Source organism: Garra rufa, chromosome 20 (assembly GCF_049309525.1).
Source record: "Garra rufa chromosome 20, GarRuf1.0, whole genome shotgun sequence".
NCBI classification, from domain to species: domain Eukaryota; kingdom Metazoa; phylum Chordata; class Actinopteri; order Cypriniformes; family Cyprinidae; genus Garra; species Garra rufa.
The window spans coordinates 38826581-38851247 of record NC_133380.1 but is presented as its reverse complement, the minus strand read 5'-3'; the positions used below and the strand labels follow the sequence as shown (position 1 = coordinate 38851247).

The 24667-nt window shown below is 38.3% G+C and overlaps 2 protein-coding genes across 2 annotated transcripts; both read right to left on the bottom strand.

The window, feature by feature from the left end:
• Positions 1–339: 339 nt before the first annotated feature.
• On the bottom strand, positions 340–4072 carry ifi30b (IFI30 lysosomal thiol reductase b). The gene is made up of 7 exons (XM_073826086.1): positions 3872–4072; positions 2754–2942; positions 2597–2665; positions 1122–1211; positions 873–1025; positions 718–786; positions 340–621 (listed from the first exon to the last, which is right to left on the bottom strand). Exons 1-7 carry the CDS (start codon positions 4013–4015, stop codon positions 562–564), a joined length of 774 nt encoding a protein of 257 aa, XP_073682187.1. The 5' UTR covers positions 4016–4072; the 3' UTR covers positions 340–561.
• Positions 4073–8716: 4644 nt separating this feature from the next.
• Positions 8717–20474, bottom strand: vtg3 (vitellogenin 3, phosvitinless). Its single transcript, XM_073825966.1, has 28 exons — positions 20374–20474; positions 20225–20245; positions 19876–20027; positions 19506–19757; positions 18279–18440; positions 18041–18189; positions 17811–17961; positions 17537–17694; positions 17294–17459; positions 17083–17208; positions 16734–16952; positions 15440–15657; positions 15237–15334; positions 14945–15066; positions 14750–14851; positions 14366–14485; positions 12461–12650; positions 12271–12358; positions 11180–11365; positions 10953–11088; positions 10710–10869; positions 10526–10632; positions 10351–10416; positions 9766–9975; positions 9535–9680; positions 9305–9443; positions 9144–9227; positions 8717–9054 (listed from the first exon to the last, which is right to left on the bottom strand). Exons 1-27 carry the CDS (start codon positions 20450–20452, stop codon positions 9147–9149), a joined length of 3804 nt encoding a protein of 1267 aa, XP_073682067.1. The 5' UTR covers positions 20453–20474; the 3' UTR covers positions 8717–9054; positions 9144–9146.
• Positions 20475–24667: the final 4193 nt, after the last annotated feature.

Genomic DNA, 24667 nt, shown 5'->3' with positions numbered 1-24667 from the left:
ACTTCCAGGGGGGTGTTCCATAAACCAAGTTTACCAAATAAGTCAGGCTTATTTCAGTTAGTCTGACTTATTGTCACTTGATTTGGCTCAAAATAAGTCAGACTAACTGAAATAAGCCTGACTTATTTGGTAAACTTGGTTTATGGAACACCCCCCAGATTTTCCATGCATTCACATGGGTTTTAAAAATCCATTAGAATCCATTAGACATGCTAGATCATTTTCGAATGGAAATTTTCCACTGAGGCAAAAAGGTCATTAGGAGACATTAGTTGCCACAGGAGGCAGTATGTGCTGCATGTTATTGATTTGCTCACGCCATTTTTATTAGTCTATTTATTGAAGCTGATAATGAAGTTACAAAAAACACTTTATGTTAGGCACACTATACTGTCCCAAAACTATAGCCAAGTACACAAACATATGATTAAAACAGTGTCAGCATGTTAAAATGTTATTCTTTTTTTGTTTATCCTCAAACACACGGAAACAAGAGATAAGGTTTAAATAATAATAATATGCATTAGAATCATGTGTATTTAGCAACACTCCACTCTTCCACTAGCATAAGCTTCGGTCCAGTTTTTTCAGGGCTCCAGTACAGACTGGTGGCTTGATTCCCTGTAATAGAGGTACACAAGCTTTTTAATAAAGCTGATGAGGATGTGCAATAATTCAGCAATCAGAAATGGTAAATGTGAAGAGACACGAGCATACTTTGTACAAACTGCATACAAGGTTGAAAAGAGTGGACATGGCCTTATCTTCCAATTCACTGGTGTATTCCTGAGGTAGAAAAAAAAAAAAGCTCAAATTCCCACACCAGACATATTTCAGCATGACAGATGTAGATTCGTTTAATAAGGCCTCACTCCATTGATGGTGATCCAGGGAACATGAGTGTGTGCCGGTTTGAGCGCTCCAGTCTTCACTGCATTCTGATGCATCAAACTATGACCAAGCTCTCCTCTGGTACAAGACTCAATGGTCTGCCATTTAACAAATGGTGCATAGAGCTGCAAACACTGGCAAAGAAACAATGACTCATAATAGCTCTTCTTCGCTCAAAAAAATGCTATAATGAGGGACAGTAAAGTTGGCTCAGAGACAGAGATGCTTACATGCGTAGCAGATTTTAGTACATCTGCAGATGACTCCATGCAGTAAATGACAGGAAATGCTGCATGATTGGCTGCATATAAAACACATGCCTATTAAGAAATAATAATAAAAAAAATTAGGAATGTTTAACTAACTAGAGAAAGAAACTAACTATCAGCTCATCCACAAAACCTAATGCCTTTGCTGCCTTCACAAACAATAATTCAAGTGTAATACACAAACACACACATATTGGATAAAATAGTTTAACTATATTATGTAATGAAATATGTGAACCAGTCTTAAGTAGCATGGGTATATTTGCAGCAATAGCCAAAAATACATAGTATGGGTCAAAATTACGATTTTTCTTTTATGCCAAAAATCATTCAGATATTAAGTAAAGATCATGTTCCATGAATACATTTTGTAAATGTTCTACCACAAATATATCAAAACATAATTTTTGATAAGTATGCATTGCTAAGAACTTCATTTGGACAATTTTAAAAGGCGATTTTCACTACATTTAGATTTTTTGACAACTTCAGATTCCTGATTTTCAAATAGTTGCATCTTGAAAAAAATATGGTCCCAACAAACCATACATCAGTCGAAAGCTTATTTATTCAGCTTTCAGATGATGCATAAATCTCAATAATAAAAAAAGACCCTTATCACTGGTTTTGTGGTCCAGGGTCACATATACTACGTTGCCACTTTAGTAATTTTCATGAGTACAAATCCTAATGTTCAAGCATATAATGATATTCTAGGGGATTGTGTTCTTCTAATTTAATAGCAACAGCTTTGACAAGACCCTTTTCTATTCTAACATGAAAATGCATCTGTGTATAAAGCAAGGTTCAAAAAGAAATGATTGATTCAGTCAGTGTGGAAGAACTTGACTGGTCTGCAAAGCCAAGTCGTAAACCCAGCTGAACACCTCTGGAGTGACTTTAAATCCAGACTTTGAGCCAAAAACTCATCACCAAACAGCAATGTCTTGTACATAAGGGTACAGTCATTTTGGACACTTCCAAAACTGTTGCAACAGAGATGGAAATAAAATTTATAAACACATGGATTGTTTCCATCTTTGTTGCCACAGTTTTGGAAGTGCCTTTTTCTGATCTAAAGTCTAAAGACTAAAGTCATTGGTGTTTGGTGACGAGTTTTTGGCTCAAGGTCTGCATTTAAAGTCACCCCAGAGGTGTTCAGCTAAGATTAGGACTTGGCTTTGCAGACCAGTCAAGTTCTTCCACAATGACTGAATTAATCATTGCCTTATACACAAAGGCATTATCATGTTAGAATCAAAGAGGGTCCTGTCCAAACTGTTGCTGTAAAATTAGAAGCACACAATTGCCTAGAATATCATTATATGCTTAAACATTCATTCAACATTGTTCATTAGGGGGTGACTCAATACTTCTGGCAATATAGTGTATGCATATTTTATTTATACTGTAGTTAACATTGTTTGCAAACTCACCTCAACCATGTTAGCGTAGCACTCTGGTTCTCCATGTTGACATGAGAATGAATTCTCTTCAGGAAGCTCCTTAAATTACAAGTTAACAGTCATAAAAACAAGTAATATCATAACATTTTCTTCATTACAGCTTACAGACTCTTATGCATAGCTGTACCTTAGCATTGCCGAAAGGCACCAGGTTGACTTTCATTATATCTTTTAGTAAAGTCCAGGTTGGGAAGAGCTGTTCTGTTAGGAACGCTCTGCAGCCTGGACACAGGCTCTCGTAATAGAGAGAGATCTCTACAGGAGGAACCACGGGGTCTAGCCGTGTCGCATTCAGTTCCATACACTGTTTCCGTACCTATTCAGATGCATAGAAAAAAAAACCCAACACCACAAAACATGGAGTAGGAATATAGAAAGTTTGGCCACTTACACTCTTAAAAATAAAGGTTCTTCAAGATGCCATAGAAGAACCTTTTTGTCTAAATGGTTCCATAAAGAACCTTAACCATCTGAAGAACCTTTCTGTCACAAAAGGTTCTTTGTGGCAAAAGAAGGTTCTTCAGATTATAAAAAGGTAAGAAAGAGATAGTTCTTCACAGAACCTTTGACTGAATGGTTCTTTATGGAACCAAAAATGGTTCTTTTACGGCATCGCTTGAGGAACCTTTTAAAGCACCTTTATTTTTAAGAGTGTACAGTAAGGCTACACATGCAATATGACTTTATGACTTCAAGTCATACAAATTGCATACATTTTATTTGATAGCACAGAAATTCACACAAGTAAACAAACAGACTCAAAAGTTAAACTAATTCTCTAAAGCTCATTTTTAAACCAACTATTTACAGAATTTCTGAATTCGGAGTATAACATACAGTTGTGGACATAAGGAGGCTCATCAAACTCATGATGTGAAGCGGGAAACCTCGTGGTCCGCTTAATTGGAAGCTGTTTGTGTTCAAAAGCATGACAGTAATTTACAAGCACAAAGAAGTCTTTGAAAGTGATGTCGAACACAGCTTCTTTGCAAGAGCAGTGTACCTGTGCAATAATAAAAGTCAATATTCTAGACGGCCATTAACACACTGAGGAGAGGAAATTAACATAGGCTATTATATTGCATAATGCAAGGGAAAACAGATGAATAATTCTGTATTTTAGGTTACCTTCACAAATTATTACAAATATGATACTGATACAGAAATGCCTGTAAAATGCAATAAAGTGCAATAAAGAGAACTTAATTGTTTCAAGACTTAAATCAACCTCTTAAACAGACTTACCCCACATTCTGTAGCAATCTCCAGAGAACTACACCATTGGGATGGAGGGTATCCACATGAAGGCTTTGGGTGAGATTTACACCAGATTTCATAAACTCCAAGGAATATGACATGAAACAAAAAGAGCACACAGAGAGCATTCATGCTGATTCCCTGAGCTTTCTGTGAGCAGTATGAGAGCTCGAGTTTGCTCTCCTCTCATCAAAATAACTTCGGCGCTCCAATCAACTGTGAGCAGCTGCAGCTGAACAGAAACAACACTCACTGATCTCGGCTCAGTAAAGAAAAGCTGCTCATGAGCAAAGAGGGTTCACAACTGAGATTAGTGTTATGGCTTTGTCAATATCACAATAATTAAATAACTATACAGAAATACCTAAATAAAGCCTTTAAATATCATTTAGCTTAAGTTGGTCACACCAAAATAAATGCCTAAAAATCCAACAGATAATTTTTTTCTAAAATTTACATTATTCATTTTTTAAAAAGCGAATTTTATGAAAATAAACTATTTGACTAAAACAAATATGTATTTTAAAGGTGCACTTTTGATTACATTTAATCAAACCAATTGAGAAAGGAGGAATTTATACTTATCAATTTTTTAAAAAATTCCAAAGTTCGGTCATAAAACTTTATATCAGAGGTCTTCAACCCTGTTTCTTGGGACCCACTATCCTGAAGAGTTTAGCTACAACCCCAATCAAACACACCTGAAGCGTCCAATCAAGCTTCTCAAGACTGCTTGAAAAGGAGGCAGGCAGGTATGCTGAAGCAGGACACCATTTTTATTATTTTAGCTGTTGACCAAAACATATTCAAGTTACAGTTATATAATAAATATGGACTTAAAGTGCTTAAAGAAATCTGAGCTTTAATTTAAGGGTATTCTTTAAGGAATTACAGCTCTTTACGTACCTTGCCCTTTTTTGACTCAAAAGCTGTTTCATGGAAAGTTGTGTATTCCTTTATTTTTTCTACATCAATTAAGCAGGTAAAAGGTCTGGAGTTGATTCTAAGTGTGCCATTTGTATTTGGAAGCTGTTGCTCTAAACCCACATCATGCAGTCAAAGGAGCTCTGCATGCAAGTAAAACAAAATAAATCAATCTGAGAGATAGCAGTAACATTAGAAGTGGCCAAATTAACAGTTTGGTACATTTTGAGAGCTCAGCAACTTACAAAAAGGTCTGGATGTTCATAGAGGACAACAGTGAAGACTTCACAAGAGCAAACACAGAGGGTTCACCACAAGATGCAAACAAGGAAAGATTAAAACAAACAAAAGGCCAAGAAAAAAAGTATGGAGAACACTTGGAACAGCTCATGATCCGAAGCATACAACATGATCTGTGAAACATGGTGGAGCAGTGTGATGGCATGAGCATGCATGGCTTCCAGTGGCATGGGTTACCGGTGTTTAGTGATGATAAGACAGAAGCAGCTGGAAGAATTCTGAAGTGTATAGGGACATGCTCTCTGCCCAGATTCAATCAAATGGAGCAAAGTTGATTGGGCGGTGCTTCATAGTACAAATGGACGTGGACCCAAAACATACAGCAAAAGCATCCCAGGGGTTTTTGAAGGTAAAAATGTTGAATATTCTGCAATGCCCAAGTCAGTCTCTTGATTTCAACTCGACTGAACATTCATTTTACTTTCTAAAAACAAAACTAAAGGCAAAAAGACCCACAAACAACATCTTAAGTCAGCCTTAAAGGAGTATTATTACAAAATTACAATTTATATACTTTTTAACCTCAAATGCTTGTCTTGTCTAGTTCGGCAAGACGAGCGTTTGAGATTAAAAAGTATACAAGTTGTAAATGTTTTTAGAATATAACCGATCGTTTCATTAGATAAGACCCTTCTTCCTCGGCTGGGATCATTTAGAGCCCTTTGAAGCTGCATTTAAACTGCATTTTGGAAGTTCAAACTTGGAGGCACCTTAGAAGTCCATTATATGGAGAGAAATCCTGAAATGTTTTCCTTAAAAAACACCATTTCTTTATGACTGAAGAAAGAAAGACATGAACATCTTGGATGACAAGGGGCTGAGTACATTATCTGTAAATTTTTGTTCTGAAAGTGAACTACTCCTTTACACATTATCTATAAATTTTTGTTTTGAAAGTGAACTACTCCTTTAAGGCCTGGAAAAGCATCACAAAGGAGGAATTCCAGTCTCTGGAGATGTCATTGAGTTCCAGACTTAAGGCAGTAATTGCCTGCAAAGGATTCTCAAAATATTAAAAACGAACATTTTATTTATGATTATATTTATTTGTCCAATTACATTTGAGACCCTGAAAATGTGGGTCAGTGCATAAAAGTGGTTGTAATTCCTAAGCATTTTATGTTATTTCTATGTTCAACCCCTTGAATTAAAGCTTAAAGTCTGCACTTTTTCACTTTCAAAGTCTGCACTTGATTGTTTTATTTGAAATCTATACTAGTGCCATAAAGAGCCAAAATTATGAAAATTGTGTCAGAGTCCAAATATATATGGACCTGACTGTATATCAATGACAGTTATGAAATGACTTAACCCTTGTGCAACCTTATGGACATTTTTGTCCATTTCAGTTTTGTTTTTTGTTGTAAGTTTGCCTGTGTTAATGCCAACTGCATACATTTTGTCTCAGGTTTATTTTTATTGAAATTTTTAAATTTCACCCTCATTTCCTTCAAAAAATCAATTTTACCCTCCGTACAAAAAATACTCACACTCAGGACCTTAAAACTGCAGTTTTTCAAACCAGGGCCATTTGACTATAAAATGATGCAATATTTGCTAATAGGCATTCATTCTATCGACAAGGCTTCAAATTTTTAATTTTTACCATTTTTACTAGATTGTGCCATTTTTTTTTCAAATTTGGCATAACACTACATAACAAATATAAATGCCTCAAAATGAATGTTGTTGTTCTTCACTGACACACCCAAGAATCTAAGCAAAAAAAATAAATTCTGCTTAGCATTTAGTATATGGAAATTAACTACTATTTTTCATTTTTTTCAATAAAAACACCTGTGGCATTATGTAAACAAACCAGCATTTAAAGGGTTACAATTTTGAAAATGAATGAATGTTTGGTATCTATGGATAGAACAGATGCTGGTTAAAAAATCGGCATCAGTGAAAGCGGAACAAATATTAATAAATCATATTTTTATGACAGTTTTCGGACATGGACATTTTTGTCCATTTTGCACCTATGTGTAACTCTTTTTTTGAATGCAAGGTTAAATTATATTTTGCTAAGGTGGGTGCTGGGGTCTTATCTATCGGATTGCAAAATATATCCATTTGTTAATTATCGTTATACATAGTGCGCGTCTAATTAGAGTTAAGCCAATCGGCATGGTACCCAGGCACACATACTGTAGATAGTAATAAATGCAGTTAACATGGCTCTTCGGAGCAGCAGCAGTACATAAGTCTTGGACATTACCATGCTAAACCTTCCGAGAGTTTTCATGATAGAAATCCAAAGTTCTGTCTTGAAACTCTAGATCAGGGGTGTCAAACTCCGGTCCTGGAGGGCCGTAGCCCTGCAGAGTTTAGATGCAACTTTAAATAGACATTAAGATTTGCACTAATGGAAAGTACTAAAGTAGCCAAACCTGTTCATTAGAAGGGGGTGTCCAAATACTTTTGCCAATATAGTGTAACTTTTTCTGAACGATTTTTGATATGTATCCTTTGCTTCACTATGACTACCTCTATTATGTATGTGCAATTCTGATGCCATTTGAAAGTTGCCACTGGCAGTCAATAGAGTTTTTACCCAATTTTGTAACCTGTTGACAAAATGTATAACAAAAAAATTAGAATTGCAGTAATTTAATTACTTTGTTATCACCAAAATTTGATCTGTTTTATTGATCATTATGCTGCCTCAGGGTCCACCATACCACCACTGTGACTGGTGCAAACAATTCCCTTTATAATTGTAGAAGTCATAAAAGTTTAAACAATGACAGTGAGTAAGTGATGACGTGAACTTTCCTTAAATACAAATTTCACATTTCAACTTCTAATATGATATCACTAAACTAAAGATTGTTGTGCACATATGTATAGAGACACAAGGAGGGCCTATTTGTCAGACACAAAAAATGTATCCGTACTGTATATTACTGCAGACATCCCACCCTGCAAAAAGTAATTTCAAGGAGGTTGCATCACTAATCCCCTAACCCCCAAGCTGTGTTAACTGCGTTGATTCAGTAGCGTTCGTGCATCGCACTCTTGCGAAAGTGATGTAAAGTGCAAAGAAATCAAAGCAGAAGTGGTCCAAGGAGACACATTCAAAACACTCATGCTTAACAGGTGGGAACGGTAAAGGCATCTTGGCTGACAACTTGTTTGAATCACTGAAAACACACTTTGATACCTTGTAAACAAGGCTTCTCTATCTCTCGCTCAATTTACGGTATCATTTGTGGGAGTCAGGGAGCTGCTATTAATATGTGGGAGACCTGAACCTTCCTAGAGTGGTGAGATGTGTGTTATCATGGTCTATATCACAAAAGAGAGGTACACTCTTAAAAATAAAGGTGCTTCACGATGCCATAGAAGAACCGTTTTTGTCTAAATGGTTCCATAAAGAACCTTTAACATCTGAAGAACCTTTCTGTTTCACAAAAGTTTCTTTGTGGCAAAAGAAGGTTCTTCAGGTTATAAAAAGGTAAGAAAGAGATGGTTCTTTAAAGAACCTTTGACTGAATGGTTCTTTGTGGAACCAAAAATGGTTCTATGGCAACGCTTTGAAGAACCTTTTAAAGCAGCTTTATTTTTAAGAGTGTAGAACTAAGCTGAGGTGACAGAACCAACATGTTGATCAAAACACATTTATTTACAATTGCTGTACCAATCTTTTTACATTCTGAACATGAAAGAGATTCTCACAGATTCTCTACAGGTAAATCTAACTAACTCCAGACTGGAATATAATGATCAGTCTGAACATACTGAATTACTGTCACAATGGAACTCTTATTGCACACTTTATTCATTGAAGTATAATTCAAAAGTAATGATTTTAGCATATATCTCTGAATATCCAAATCTGTCAATAATCAAATCTCAGAAATGTACAAACAATTCAGAACATTAATGATCCGTTTTTCTATGTTGTCAGTTTGGTCTTCCAGAAAGGGCTCTGTAACGCAAGCCTGTTAAGAGAAAAACAGTAAGATACTCGATTTGTGCAAATACACAAGAAAAGGCACAGTTTTTTTTGATACACACTTCATAAATTGACCTGTTAGGTTGACATGGTGAAGTTCATAGCTTCAAACCCCACAAGATCAACTGGTGAGGAAATTTTCTTTTTGTAGAAAGTTCTCTAGAAACGACAAAATTATTTATTAGCCTACAGAAGCAGGAAGGCAATAAGACATACTATATTTGAAATTGAACAACCTCTGGAATTTTCACTCTCATGTCAAAGGTCTCTGGTGAGGACGCGACAACTGTGACAGCTGCCTGACGTTCTGGGTTTTTCTCATATTTCTGGTAGAAACCCATTACATAAGATAGGCCAGGTACATACTCCTGAATTCTGAGGGAAAGTTAGGTGAAGATAGATAAATCTTACAAAAACTAAGAATATCATACTGTTTTTTAGGAAAATCATAAACATAATGAATTACCTTTGACCAATCATTGTGAATACTGATGGCAGAGCTCCCCAGTTGATCTTGGTATATATGGAACGTTTAGACTCTGGTTGGCATGCTGCGGACACCCTCATAGATATATCATATGTTTGACACTCTGCACCCCATCTGAGATGGGCCTAGAAACATAAGAAGAAAATCAATAAGGCAATAAGGAAACTGATGAGAATGAGTTGCACCAGAAAGCTCTAAAGACCTCTCTACCTTTGCTGATGAATGACTCTTATCTACATTTGCATTGGCACACATTTTCCAGTTTGCTTCTTCCTCAACTTCAGAGACTATCATTTCAATGTCATCTCTTTGGGCTGTTGGCAGATAAAAGGCTACACCTTCATAGCCCAAAGGTTTTGCTGGTGGACTTAGGCCAAGCACTTTTACTGTGATTGCAGGTTCTGGAGTGGCATCTAAATCCTACAGCACAGAGAAAATGAGTTAAATGATAAGATGACTGAGCAATTCCTAGATTACTCCATTACTCTAGCAATTTCTAGTTACCCTGTAGTACTCTGATCATGTTAAGTTACTTTTGCATGGCAAATTCTCCTCTGCTCATTCTTCTTCTACAAATTAGGTGTACAGCTATATTCTGTAGAATCTTTTGGATTTGAATTAATTTACAAGCAGATTCAAAACATACATCTCAGGATGACCTGAAAAACTTTGTAGAACATTACCGATTATCAAGCTACAGTGTGTCTGTCCAAGTATACAATTGATAATTGAACATTTGATTAATTAAACCCTCCTTTTCATTTGAAATAATGACTTCAGATGTTTGTTTTGCACCTGAGATGCTGCAAATGAGTTGGATAAATTGTTTTCCCCACAGGAAGTGACCTCGTCTCTTGTGTCCTACACAGAGGGAGCATGTATAACAAAATCGTCACATTAATTCTGAGTTCACGACTGGAAATCATTAGGCCACTGTAAGTGATAAAGAGTTATGGCTGAGTCATGGTACCTTGAATACTCTGCGGCTGAGATTCATCATTTCACTGACACCTGGAGGGTGTTTTCTGCCAGCAGAGACCTGAATCTGAATCTTTTCAATGGGTTTGGCACCCTTAGCTTCGAAACAAGCAACAGGTTACTGCTAGGAATATTTAAATATCCTTTTTGGATTATATCAGTAATTAATGTGCTACCTGGTTCTAGTTGATATGAAAAGCGAGTACGTCCCAGGAAGTAATACAGAGGATATTCATGAAGGTAGTGTGCTCGTTTGGCCTCTGCCTCAACGCAGATCGCAGTTCCATAAATCTTGGCAGCAGCACATTGCCTGAATTTGACCGCTGAGTCTTCAGTCTGCCTCAGAAAACACAGCCGTTAAGTCTGCAGGATTTGCCAAATATCTCCAATTTGTTTTAGTATTGTGAAGGCTGTTGTACCTGATCATCCCTTGAAGTTGGTAACATCCTGGCCAGTGGCAGACCCTGTTGAGAGTTCTCTGTCTCCGGCATCATGGGAGTTATTTTGAACTCATTTGGATCCTCAATATTTCTCAAAACAGCGAACACATTAGAACTGTTTGATGAAGAGTGAAAAATCATCAGGTTATTTGGTGGCACATTCAAAGTATATCAGAATGGTGCTGTAGAAATCATGGAAAACGTACTTGACTGAAAATAATTCAGTGACTGTTTTGGTTGGGGTCAAATTCATTTCATACTTTTGCTCTTTCATGTTTATTCTCAAGTCAAATGCCCATGGCAAGGCAATTGCCATCTTACTCTTCAGCTCAACACCACACTGAAAAAGATCTGTGTTGATTCCATGAAAGACAAAATGATCTTTTGTCACACTGTAAGCAGAAGGAAAGTCAGCTTTCAACACAAAGAAATGTGAAATGAACACAAATGAAAATCTGACAACTAAATTCTAACACAAAGCTATATATTATTTGACTTAGACATTGTGGAACATATAGTGTTCATGCACAACCACTGATATTAAAATGGCTGTTATATCAGTAGCCTAAAAATGCTGTTTTAATTTAGACCAACGGTTCCCAATTCCAGTCCTCGCAACCCACCGCTCTGCACATTTTGTTTTCACGCATCGCTTCCGACGTTTGTTCTATTCCAACGTTACTGCCCTTCGAAGTGGACATCACAGGATATTCCGCCATTATTCATTAGTTCGAAGCGAGCGTATGTGTTCCATTTGAAGGTCATTAAAGCGTGGGAGACGTAAATTTAAAATGCATTCATTTACAGATGCACTTATGTCACACTTCTCTAGTAAGTTTCATCTGTGTGTGAAGACGCTACATGCGGTGACGTAGCGCAAATATGTGAATGAATGTTTCGAAGTATAGTAAACAGATTTCCCCCACTTAGGGAGCAGGGAGCAATGAACACTTTGCAGGGACCATGTCAATCGGATCGCAGTTCCTGCACGGACCTCACTTCTAATGAGCTGGTTATCTGAATCAGGTGTGTTAACTAAGAGAGACATGCAAAATGTGCAGAGCGGTGGGGCGAGAGGACTGGAATTGGGAACCGCTGATTTAGACTGAGCAGGATGTCTCATGAAGACTGAGCTCACATGATCTCCAATTACTCATTTCAGTTACCAGGAATAAAATCATGGCTGGCTGCAAATAACAAAATTATACAGTGGCATGGGTACTATTGATTTTGCATGTTGCTACATCCACACCACTAGGTATCACTGTCTAGTTAATAAATAACTTTTCATCATTACCCAGCAAAGCCATCTGTATGCAGGGCAATATCTGAGCTTAGCAGCTCACCCAGATGTTCCTTGGGAGGAGGATTAATTTCCGCTTTAGCTGTAGAGATAAAATATATTATCATTTTTGTATTTAGCTCTATTATCCCCAGAACTACCAGACATCTAATTAGATAATAAATTGTAGAAGAAAACTTATTACCTTTCATTGTAACAGCATTTACCATGGAGAAATATTTGCTGATTTCAACTGGGAGACCAAGACAAGTTGGCTGTATAAATCGAGCTTCATACACAAGGTGTGGCTTGGTCCAGTGCCAGGAAGTTCCCTTTTGAACATCTTGAATCTTTTCCCAAACCTTACTCTCCTTCCCTGCAGAAGGACTAAATGACTGAGCAGAAAATAAGTGCATAATGTTTTAGTTGAATCTACAAAAAAAAAAAATAATAATAATAAAAATAAATAAATAAATAAAGCATGAAAACAACAAATCCTCTACAGTGAGGGGAAAAAAAAGTTTTGACCCTCTGCTGATTTGGTACGTTTTCCAACTGACAAAGAAATGATCAGTCTATAATCTTAATGGTTTATTTGAACAGTGAGAGACAGAATAACAACAACAAAAATCCAGAAAAATGCATTTAATTGCATCAGTTTAATGACTGAAATAAGTATTTGATCCCCTATCAATCAGCAAGATTTCTGGCTCCTGGGTGTCTTTTATACAAGTAACAAACTGAGATTAGATGCACTCCCTTTAAAAGAGCGCTCCTAATCTCAGCTTGTTACATGTATAAAAGACACCCGGGAGCCAGGAATCTTGGATCACCTGTCCAGAGAAGCAATCAATCAGATTCCAAACTCTCCACCATGGCCAAGACCAAAGAGCTGTCCAAGGATGTCAGGGACAGGATGGTAGACCTACACAAGGCTGTAATGGGCTACAAGACCATCACCAAGCAGCTTAATGAGAAGGTGACAACAGTTAGTGCGATTATTTGCAAATGGAAGAAACGCAAAATAACTGTCAATCTCTCTTGGCCTAGAGCTCCATGCAAGATGGAGTCTCGTGGAGTTTCAGTGTGGAATCAGCCCAGAACTACACGGGAGGATCTTGTCAATGATCTCAAGGCAGCTGGGACCATAGTCACCAAGAAAACAACTGGTAACACACTATGTTGTGAAGGACTAAAATCCTGCAGAGCCTGCAAGGTCCCCTTGCTCAAGAAAACACATATACATGCCCGTCTGAAGTTTGCCAATTAACATCTGAATGATTTGAAACTGATTTGAGAACTGAGTGAAAGTTTTGTTGTCAGATGAGACCAAAATCAAGCTCTTTGGCATCAACTCAAATCATTTGGAGGAGGAGGAATGCTGCCTATGACCCCAAGAACACCATCCCCACCATCAAATATTATGCTATGGGGGTGTTTTTCTGCTAAGGGCACAGGACAACTGCACCGCAACAAAGGGGCGTTGGACAGGGACATGTACCATCATATCCTGGGTGAGAACCTACTTCCCTCAGCCAGGGCAATGAAAATGGGTCATGGATGGGTATTCCAGCATGACAATGACCCAAAACACATGGCCAAGGCAACAAAGGAGTGGCTCAAGAAGCAGCACATTAAGCTCCTGGAGTGGCCTAGCCAGTCTCCAGACCTTAATCCCATTGACAATTTGTGGAGGGAGCTGACGGTTTGAGTTGCCAAACGTCAGCCTTGAAACCTTAACGACTTGGAGAAAAAGGATCTGCAAAGAAGAGTGGGACAAAAACCCTCCTGAGATGTGTGCAAACCTGGTGCCCACCTACAAGAAATGTCTAACCTCTGTGATTGCCAACAAGGGTTTTGCCACCAAGTATGAAGACATGGTTTGTGAAGGGTTCAAATGCGTATTTTACTCATTAAAATGCAAAACATTTTTTGAAATGCATTTTTCAGAATTTTTTGTTGTTATTCTGTCTCTCGCTGTTCAAATAAACCTACCATTAAAATTAAAGACTTATCCTTTCTTTGTCAGTGGGCAAACGTATAAAATCAGCAGGGGATCAAATATTTTTTCCCTCACTGTATAACATGTTAAAAAAAGATGGTGGAATACCTTTATGATGTTCTGAATGTAGTCTCCGCTTACATCCATTAGAAAGGCTTCCTGTCCAAATACGCGTACAAATGCTGTTAACAGAGGTCTATCTTTTGGAAGGTTCTGCCAGTCAGAGAGCTTTAAAAGATCAGTGCACAGCCATTAATCTAATGACTGACATAAGTCAAGAAAAACATTTCATAAATTCTAAAACTGAAGATCAAACTTGATCCTGGAGGGCCGGTGTCCTGCAGAGTTTAGCTCCAACTTGCCTCAACACACCTGCCTGGAAGTTTTAAGACCTTGATTAGCTGGTTCAGGTGTGTTTGATTAGGGTTGGAGCTAATCTCTGTAGGACACCGGCCCTCCAAGAGTGTGGTGACACCTGCGGAAGATGCTCACAATTTTCATTATAGTGGCGTAATCTGTGATTCCTAAATCTTTTTTGAGTTGAGGGATTTTTCCTGCTAACAGCTCTCTGAGTCCATCTGCACGGACACCAAGCTGGAAATACATGAAAGATTACATATAAAACATATATACAGTACGTATACAGTACATACAATTACACTGAACTTAAAGCTTTTGTTTGATTACCTCAAGAAATTGTAATATTCTCCCAATGAAATTAATTTTTCCTTTAAGCATAAGTTGTGTGGGTATCAGAGTTTCATTTTGCAGCATATAAATGTCAGTAGATGTTCCAAATAAAAAGTCATCTGATGAGACAAGAAACAGTGTCAGACCATTCTCAGCATCACTGAAAGATTGTACAACAAAGATAGCAAACCAAAAAGATGGTGCACATAATGATGATTATTGAAAAGCTCCCTGTTCTCTGGTATTTTCCTATGTATTGAGAAACACTGTCTTTCTAATGTAAACCCACCATGGAACCAGTCGAAATGCAAATTCTTGCTGTAGCGATAACTCAGGTGGCCAAGTTTGGGGGTAAGAATCTTCATGGCAATATTGCAGGCAGTGGATCTTTTTTTTTTTTTTTTAGAAGACAAAATAATAATAATGAGGACACTTCAGATGTTCTGAAAGCAGAGGAAAGGAAAGTAGAAGTACACAATTGGGCATGCTTACAGATGTTGATTATCAGGGGTGCGGGACTTGGCAATGCCTTTCAGTAGAGAGTATGAGAAGCTGGCAACCTGCTGGTCAACCTCCTCTAAGAGGACCTCGCTTATTACTGAGATCAGAGCTATGGATGGCTTGGTCTCTAGAAGCACCATGCAGGCCAGAATGCGGATTTCAGCAGGAAGAGTCCTTTGCACAAAGAGGTTCAAGACAATATCCTGTACCTGCACACATATAAGACGTAGAAAGATGGTCAGCATCTGCTGAAAGTAGTCCTTGCTAATGAAAACATTTGTGCTCATGATTTTACCAAATGTTTTTTTTATTTGGTCCTGGAACAACATTCTTGCTAAGCCTAACCAGTGTGGGAACACTAACCTTTGAGGAAATATCACATTGAGAATCTACACCCTTAAGCCAGTACTCAAGGCATCCCTGCAGACCTTATGTCACGTTGGCTGATGACTGTCTGTGGACAGCAATTTTCATGTATTTCCAGACTTGTTTGACTAGGATCAATTGCATGAACTGGCTCGGCCACTTAAGTTAAGGCACTTATACATTGTCTTGTGTTTAGGGTGATTGTCCGTCATATCTGTGCCTCAACATAATGCTGTTTTTGAGCTTAATGGCTTGGTTTTTTTCTCTGATATTCATTTGTAGCAGTTAGACCTTATACAGATGTGTGTGACTTCCAAATCATCTTTAATCAACTGAATATGGCACAAGTGGACACCATTTCAAGTACAGCAACATTGCAAACATGATCAAGCAAAATTTTAAGTGTCTGAATACTTCTACAGGTGCATCTCAATAAATTAGAATGTCGTGAAAAAGTTCATTTATTTTAGTAATTCAACTCAAATTGTGAAACTTGTATATTAAATAAATTCAATGCACACAGACTTAAGTAGTTTAAGTCTTTGGTTATTTCAATCATTGACACCCTTCACAAGGAGGGTAAACCACAAACATTCATTGCCAAAGAAGCTGGCGGTTCACAGAGTGCTGTATCCAAGCATGTTGTGGAAGGAAAAAGTGTGGAAGAAAAAGATGCACAACCAACCAAGAGAGGTATGTCAAGCAAAATCAATTAAAGAATTTGGGTGAACTTTACAAGGAATGAACTGAGGAATTGAAATTATTTAATACACAAGTTTCACAATTTGAGTTAAATTACTGAAATAAATTTCCACGACATTCTAACAGATGCACCTGTATGTGTGGTATTTTTTTTTTTTTCTGTTTCAATACATTTGCAAAGTTACTTAAAAATACTTATTTATAATATAGTACTTACATTGTGGGGGTCCCTGCTTGCAAGCAGTCTGAATGCCTGGACTGCAGCACCCTGTACTCTGGTTGGAAGTTTTTCAGCTCCAGCTGTGTAGCCTGGAAGGAACTTCAGGAGAGTCTTGATGCTGGAGGGATGAGCTGCATTTCCCAAGGCCTTCAGTGCAAGGACCATACTCTCCTCAGAGGCTTTACTAAGTCCAGTTGTAGCCATATCCATCAGTGGCTGGACAACATTGTTTACAAATGACATGGAAAATATAAATATCAGAGAATTGAGTTCCACATTAAACATATTATAAAAATTGATATTTGCACTAATCATCTGGCATACAGAAGTAGAAGACCACAGATACCTGCACCACAGTAACGGGGCAGGGATCGTTATACACACAGTATCTGTATACTAAAGAACCATACGCCAAAACTACAGTGTTCCACAGTAGAGGCGGGGATTTGCTGAAAGGAATTGCCAGGAACTCCTGGAAAACAGTAAAGAGCATTAGAAGGCAGACATACATGACATGAATGATTATTGATAATATTTAACTAAGGTCACCAGCTCACCTGAGCTAATGCTACTGACACAGGCTCAGCAGACAAGTGGTTAAATGCCACTACTAGTGCCTGTCCTGCCTCATTCGCTGTAATGTCTCCAGCTTTAAATCTGGCTTCAAGGAATTTAAGGATCCTCTCATCTGTTACCTCCACAACCAAGTCCAGAAACCACCTCCTGGAGACCAAAAAAAGAAGAATCAGTAGGATAACATCTGAGATTGCATAGTACTAAGACAGGTGTAAGGAAAATACCTGTGCTCATCATTTCCTGAGACCTGCTTCCATAACTGCTCTAGATTGTCAAGTGTTGCCACACGTAGCAACTGAATTAGCTTCAGGATATCTGTGCTGCTTGCGCTTTCCACACGATATATGTTATCCTGCGCCAAGCGCTTGATTAAATCTAAAATCTGTTAGAGTACAGGACAGATCAAAATCTACAGTACAGTACAGATCAAAATCGGTTTATGAGTTTATTCAACATATCTGTTTGAATGTTCATGAGTGTATGGTCTTGGCGGTTTGCCTTTGGCACTGGTTCGTTCAGGTTGATCATCACAACGGGAATTGGATTGAGGTCCTTTCCTGTCTTGTACATCAGGTTGCCTCTGCTCTGCATCTGTCCGGTCACTATTTTGTCAGTTGTGTCTGAAACTTTAAGAAGCTCGATGTCCCGTCTGGAAAAAGGAATACGACAATGTCATGCACAATCTGCAGTCTTGCAACAACATGTTAGCTAATGACAAAGGCACTTACAGTGCTAACATTCGGGAGTTTCCTCCCTTCACATTGAATGGAGAGAAGTATTGACGCTCCTGAGCAAATGCTTTAGTGATCAAACCGCCTTCTGCTGTGGACTTAACTGTGTAGGTGTGTTTCACCGTTGAAACAACATTCTCACCCCTCTGTAAGTTTGAACAGCATTCAGATCAGTTCAAGGTTGATCTTCAACTTTTTATCTTCAAGTTTATAATCGAAATATAATGAAACACACCTGTTTGCTAAGTTTGTCTTCAGGGGCGAGAGCCATACCTCGGTATAAAGCAGCTGGCTGTTGACAGTTGCTGATATCAATCATTTGGGACACTATCAACTCTTTGGCATTGGAGTCTTCTTCAACAGTGTAACTGCTTTGACATACACCATGAATTCCCAACTAAAGAAATACAAAAAATATATTTTCATATTGTGTTCTTACTATAGAATCATACTATTGTTAAAGGAATAGTTCACCCTAAAATTAAAAATTGATGTTTATCTGCTTAACCCTCCCCCCGCATCCAAGATGTAGGTGACTTAGTTTCTTCAGTAGAACACAAACAAAGATTTTTAACTCAAACTGTTGCAGTCTGTCAGTCATATAATGGCAGTCAATGGGCACCAAATCTTTGAGAGTAGAAAAAAAAACATACACAGACAAAACCAAATTAAACCCTGCGGCTATTGATGATACATTGAGGTGTTAAGACGATCAGTCTGTGCAAGAAACTGAACAGTGTTTATATGATTTATGATTATATTTATATGATTATTTACCTCTGATCCACCACAATGTTCAACTGTATTGAGTGCGTTCACAACAGCCGGCGCGTCACGCGTCAACATGCTCTGGCAATGTAGTCACTGAAAAGTCAACACTCCCGATTATGAACTGAGTTCACACAAGGAAACGTAATCTTCTAGTTTTTAATTGGTTGTCAGGATCAGGATAAGCACAAGTAATTAGCATTTTGAGTAGCCGCTATGCACTGTGTAAAAAATGAGTGACGTACATGCGTGACAGTGTATGCGCGCATACATCTACTATGCAAGATCATGTTGCCGCGCCTAGCACCGGCTGTTGTGAACACGCTCAATACAGTTGAGCACTGCGGTGAATCAGAGGTAAATAATAATATAAATACTGTTCAATTTCTTGCACAGACTGATCGTTTTGTGTCTTAACACCTCAATGTATTGTCAATAGCCGCAGGGTTTAATTTGGTTTTGTCTGTCTATGTTTTTTTTTACTGTCAAAGATTTGGTGCCCATTGACCACCATTATATGACTAACAGACTGCAACGGTTTGAGTTAAACATCTTCATTTGTGTTCTACTGAAGAAACAAAGTCACCTACATCTTTGATGCCCTGATGGTAAGCAGATAAACATCAAATTTTCATTTTTGGGTGAACTATCCCTTTAAGGACTGTTTTGTACAATTAATATGTAGATTTCATACCTCCACCAGTTCGTAAAAACTTTGTGTGGTTTTGACTGTGACTTGTAGAAATCCAAGGATCCCTCTCACAATATTTACTACTGCGTTTGGGACTCCAGGTGCCGTGCGAATGTCAGTAATTTGTCCTTTGGAGAATTCAAAAACGATTGGCTGGCTGAACTCGGCAGATAGACGCTTAGTGAGCTTTTGGGAAGGGCTGAAGGCACTTTTCCCGGGTATGCCATTAAAGTCTTCAACGTCTACATTTGAGATCTTAAAAAGACAGTATATAATTAGACGTTATCTAATTATTTTTACTATCTGATTTATAAATAAATATATTACATTGCTTAGCTCAGAACAGATTGAAAAAAAAAGACAGTGTTGGTACCTGAAGCACAAAGGTTTGTGGCGATTCACCAATGATTTTAAAAGTGCACCTCAGCTTCAGTGCTGACTCAACCAAGTCTTGCAGTTCTCGTCCCACTCGCACCAGTCCCTCATATTTATACTCATATGTTTTTTTAGAGTTCAGGAAAGGCTCTAAAATGTTGGCCATTGATAAATTTCAGAAATTTGCAATTAAGTATTATCTAATATATATCTGAATCCTAATTAACTTTAAAACCTTTATTAGTGACATACACATTAAGTACAACAATAAAAATAATGTACTAATAAATCTTACAATAAAGAGAGAATCTCCATAGGCTTATAGGTAAATTATAGTGTTTACATACCGTAATTGACAGTCTCGCTGGCTAATAGAGAGGAAAATTGAAACATTACTATTCTCCTTTCATATGAACCAGCATTGAAGTACACATTTACATGGGAAAATTCATTGTGCTCAGTTCTAAATAATATTCAGCCAAGGACATGTACTTACCAGCCAGGCCTACCAGGAGACAGAGATAGAGCTGCCACATGGTGAAGTCCAGAGGTGGTGTAAGCAACTTGGACATCATCTTTTATAACAGGGAGCTGTCTCTCCCTCCTACTCCCTTATCTCATGCAGTTAGTGAGGTAAAGTGACCCTATGGTACCACATTTGTCCTGTATTCTAAAACACTAAAACTTTGTGATCATACAGCTACAATTTGTATTCAATGATTTTGACTTTGTTTAGTGCCTATAGTTAGCTGCAGCATAATATGTCAATGGACACCAGCATTTTTGTATAAAGAATACACAATGGAAAGTATAAATCAAAATTCCAAACCAATTGTGTAAATATTGTTAATTACAGTAGCTATACATAAATATATATATATATTTTGTTACCTTTTATATTATGTAAAATGTTAGTTAATGAGAAATTATTTTGTAAATGCTGGAATATAAGAATGAATCTCACTGGTTTGTGTTAATAGTTTGAGTAAACAGGACTAGAGGACAAAGGTGTGAGACAGGTCAGTGTGATCATAGACTGTGTCATCACAACCTATTAGGAGAGCATGTGACCTGCTAAACAAATAACAAGATCAAACTTTAATGAACATCTGATATACAAGCATTAGTTTAAATATAAATAAACACACAAATACACTTACCTAAATATGGTTAGGAGGCATTTCCTACTCTGAAACCTTAAAATTATATATATAAAATATATATTTTGTAATATTTTCTTGATTGCCTGTGACAAAAGAAAAAACAACAACAACAACAGCATTCAATTTAGTTAGTTATTTACCCATCCCCATGTAATTCCAAATCCCTAAGACTTTTGTTCATCTTTAAACAGCACTTATTTTAATTTAAGGGTTTAATTCAGGTAAACATTCATGAATGCACATATACAGAGAACATCAAACTAGGTAAACAGAAGCTCAGACTTTGTGCTTGATGTGTACAAATATAGTTTACAGAAAAAAGTACAACTTTCTTTCTTTTGTGGAGCTCAAAAAAGGACAATTGCTTTTTTCCATGCAATTACAGAGAATAGTGATTAAAGCTTTCAAACTTCTGAAGGAAATTAATATAGGCTTGTAATTTCGGCTAAGGCTCATCTGACCTCAGGCCTTAATACCCCACGTGATGGCCCCCGCCACATTGCCTGAAAGCAAGTCCACGTTGGAAGGAGGCATGCCATCCGGGGCACTGAAATGTCATGACAGCGTGTCGGGCTTGCCATTCTTGTTTCAAATTTTGAAAATAACTTTGCTTCCCTCAGGATCACCAAAGACATAAGAGTTTGTAACCATTATGTCATTAAGCTTGTAATTATCAATGCATGCAAAGATCCATCCTTGTTCTTCACAAATAAAAACACCCCACAACAAAGAGGAGGAATGGATGATTATGGCCACATCAGACTCAGATATTTCTCTATTGTCACCTATTGGAGAAATATCTGTCTAGAACAGACAAGGAGAAAAGCCATCTGGAGGTGTAGAAATGCCGGAAAGGAGGTTGACTGACTGGAAATTGTGGTACATGGCCAGGTCTCGTGACAAAGCAGTCCACTCCAACTGCAACGCAAAAGAAGAAATAGCAGAAGATGGTGCAGATACAAGAGAGTCTGCATGACAGAACAAACTACAAAGCAAGATAGTGTTGTTTGCCCAGGTAATACAGGTATTATATAGGAAAACCCAAGGATTGGCAAAAACAATGGAGATACAGGAGAAATTAAATCTAACCAGACTCACCAGGACAGTCATTTGAGTGACAAACATCAGATGTTGGTCATTGCGGGAGTGGGCCATAAGAGGAGGTCTGCTCTCCCCCGACTCACCATCATGGACAGCACTGTGGCTACAGTAGAGTCATTCAGATTCCTGGATACCAACATCTCTCAGGACCTGAAGTGGGACAATCACATTGACTCTATTGTGAAAAAGGCCCAGCAGAGGCTGTATTTCCTCCGCCAGCTGAGGAAGTTCAACCTGCCACAAGAGCTGCTAAAACAGTTCTACTCTGCTGTCATTGAGTCTGTCCTGTGTTCCTCTATAACTGTTTGGTTTGGTTCAGCTACCAAAACAGACACCAGAAGACTACAGCGGACAGTCAGGGCTGCTGAGAGGATTATTGGTATCCCTCTACCTAACCTCCATGATCTTTACACCTCCAGAGTCAGGAAAAGGGCTAAGAAAATCACTTTAGACCCCTCACACCCAGCCCACTCTGTTTTTGAACTGTTGCCCTCCGGCCGACGTTACAGAGCGCTGTGCACCAAAACAGCCAGAAGACAGTTTTTCCCCCCAAGCCATATCCCACCTGAACCACACTTAACACACCTCAGTACTGGTCATGTGTATCAACACACAAACCTATGCACATATGCACATTCTAGTTCTGTCTATGGACATCTTTTTCTGTATTTTTATTACCATTGTTATTTATAATTTATTGTATATTCTTTTTTAATATTATTGTTTTACTACCTTAACTTTATGCATGTCTGCTATGTTTGTACTTTCTGTATTGGAAGCTCCTAACACCAAAACAAATTCCTTGTGTGTGTGAACACACCTGGCAATAAAGCTCTTTCTGATTCTGATTCTGAAACTTTTGGATGGGAAAACTCATATGGCAAGCCCAGTCAGTGTAGTTAAAATTCCCCTCCACCCTGATGAGTGTAGTGCTGTCAATGACCACTGACACAGGAAAGAAAGTTCGCTTGCCAACAGATAAGGAGACTCTTGCGAAAAAAGCGATCTTTGACTCGTGACTCTCTCCATCTGATGTGTAGGTCCAATTCTAGAGTAAGAGTATATCATAGGTGGGGACTCTGGATGGAAGCAGAGCAACCATGGTCAGGTCTCAAAGGGACTGGCTGTGCATACTGGTAACAAGTGTTGCTGAGAATGCTTTGCTCCCGTCTGTATTTCATGAAAGCAACCAGGCTCATGCCACATGTGGTTCATGAAAGCTCATGAGGTAGCATGAAAGCTCAGATCATCTCCATCTCCATCGAAGCAGGTAAAATGCAATACGCTCCACCTCTATCACCTACTTACAAGGCGGTTGGAGATTGAGACTTGTGCTGTTGCCAAGTTAAATATCGAATGACCGGCTGAGAAGCAGGAAGCCCACCAAAAATGCAAACTAGATGAGCACTTATTGTAGAGCCTCGATGTTGGGGCTTACCGTTCTTTCCAAACCTCCACACTGAGGTGTTGAGGTCATGGAATTAGTCATTCTCCTCATGTTTTCCAGCCCCAATGTTTCAAATTATGTATCGATTTTGGGACTAAGGGAGAATGGCTATAGGGCGATGCCTAGTGCCCAGGCTCACTTGATGTTGCTTCATCCCTAAAGACCTACGATGTTGCGCTGGGCAACTGACTTGTCTCTCGTGCCACTAAGGAGATGACCTGCACCATCAGCTGCTACACATCAGCTCTGGTGGCTATGGGAGACACTTTTGGCTGAATCTATCTGGCATCAAGATGTGACACTGCCACAGTAAAGCCTGTATAATAGTTTCTCGCGAGAGGTAAAAAGTTTGTTTATAACAAGTTTGGGGTAAAAAGTTCAGAAATGTTTAAATATGCCTGGATGCGAAGGGTTTATTATTTTTAACCGCATGATATGTTGATCTTGAACATTAACATGTACAATTTGGTGAGGGGGAATGATGGGGACTTTTGTTGGCTGCTAAGAACTCTTATTTTGATGGGCCTGTCTATAAGAGATGAAGGGCAGCCATTTTGAAAGTAGGTATGTTTGGTGAGGAAACACAGGTTAAACTCAGTTAACTGCCCGGTGGCTTCAGTGCTGGAATTCCTTTTGAAACATTTTTCTGTCTGTTTATCCCTATCCACTTTAAGGTATATATGATGGCCATAGCAGCCTTTTACACATTGTTAGGCGATGGGTCTTTAGGAAGACTCTAGCTGGTAACCCTTTTCCTTTGTGGCACTCAAAGGATGAGGTCTGCGGTTTATACTAGTGTCCTGGCCTGAAATCTGGCCGTGGTGCCCTTCAAACCTCCTAGTCTCCTCTCCTTAAAGATGGCATTCTTGCTCGCTATCCCTTCAACACACCAATATGGACCATGGTTATGTTGTAACACAGCACCAATCGAGAGAAGTTTTTGCACACTAATTGCATTCCCCAAAGTATCGTAAATTTCTGACTCAGTGTCTCATTCCCTTCTCATGCAACCATGGTTACATTTATAACCATTAACAATTCTGTTTTGTAAAATCCAAACTTGGGTTGACATTGACACA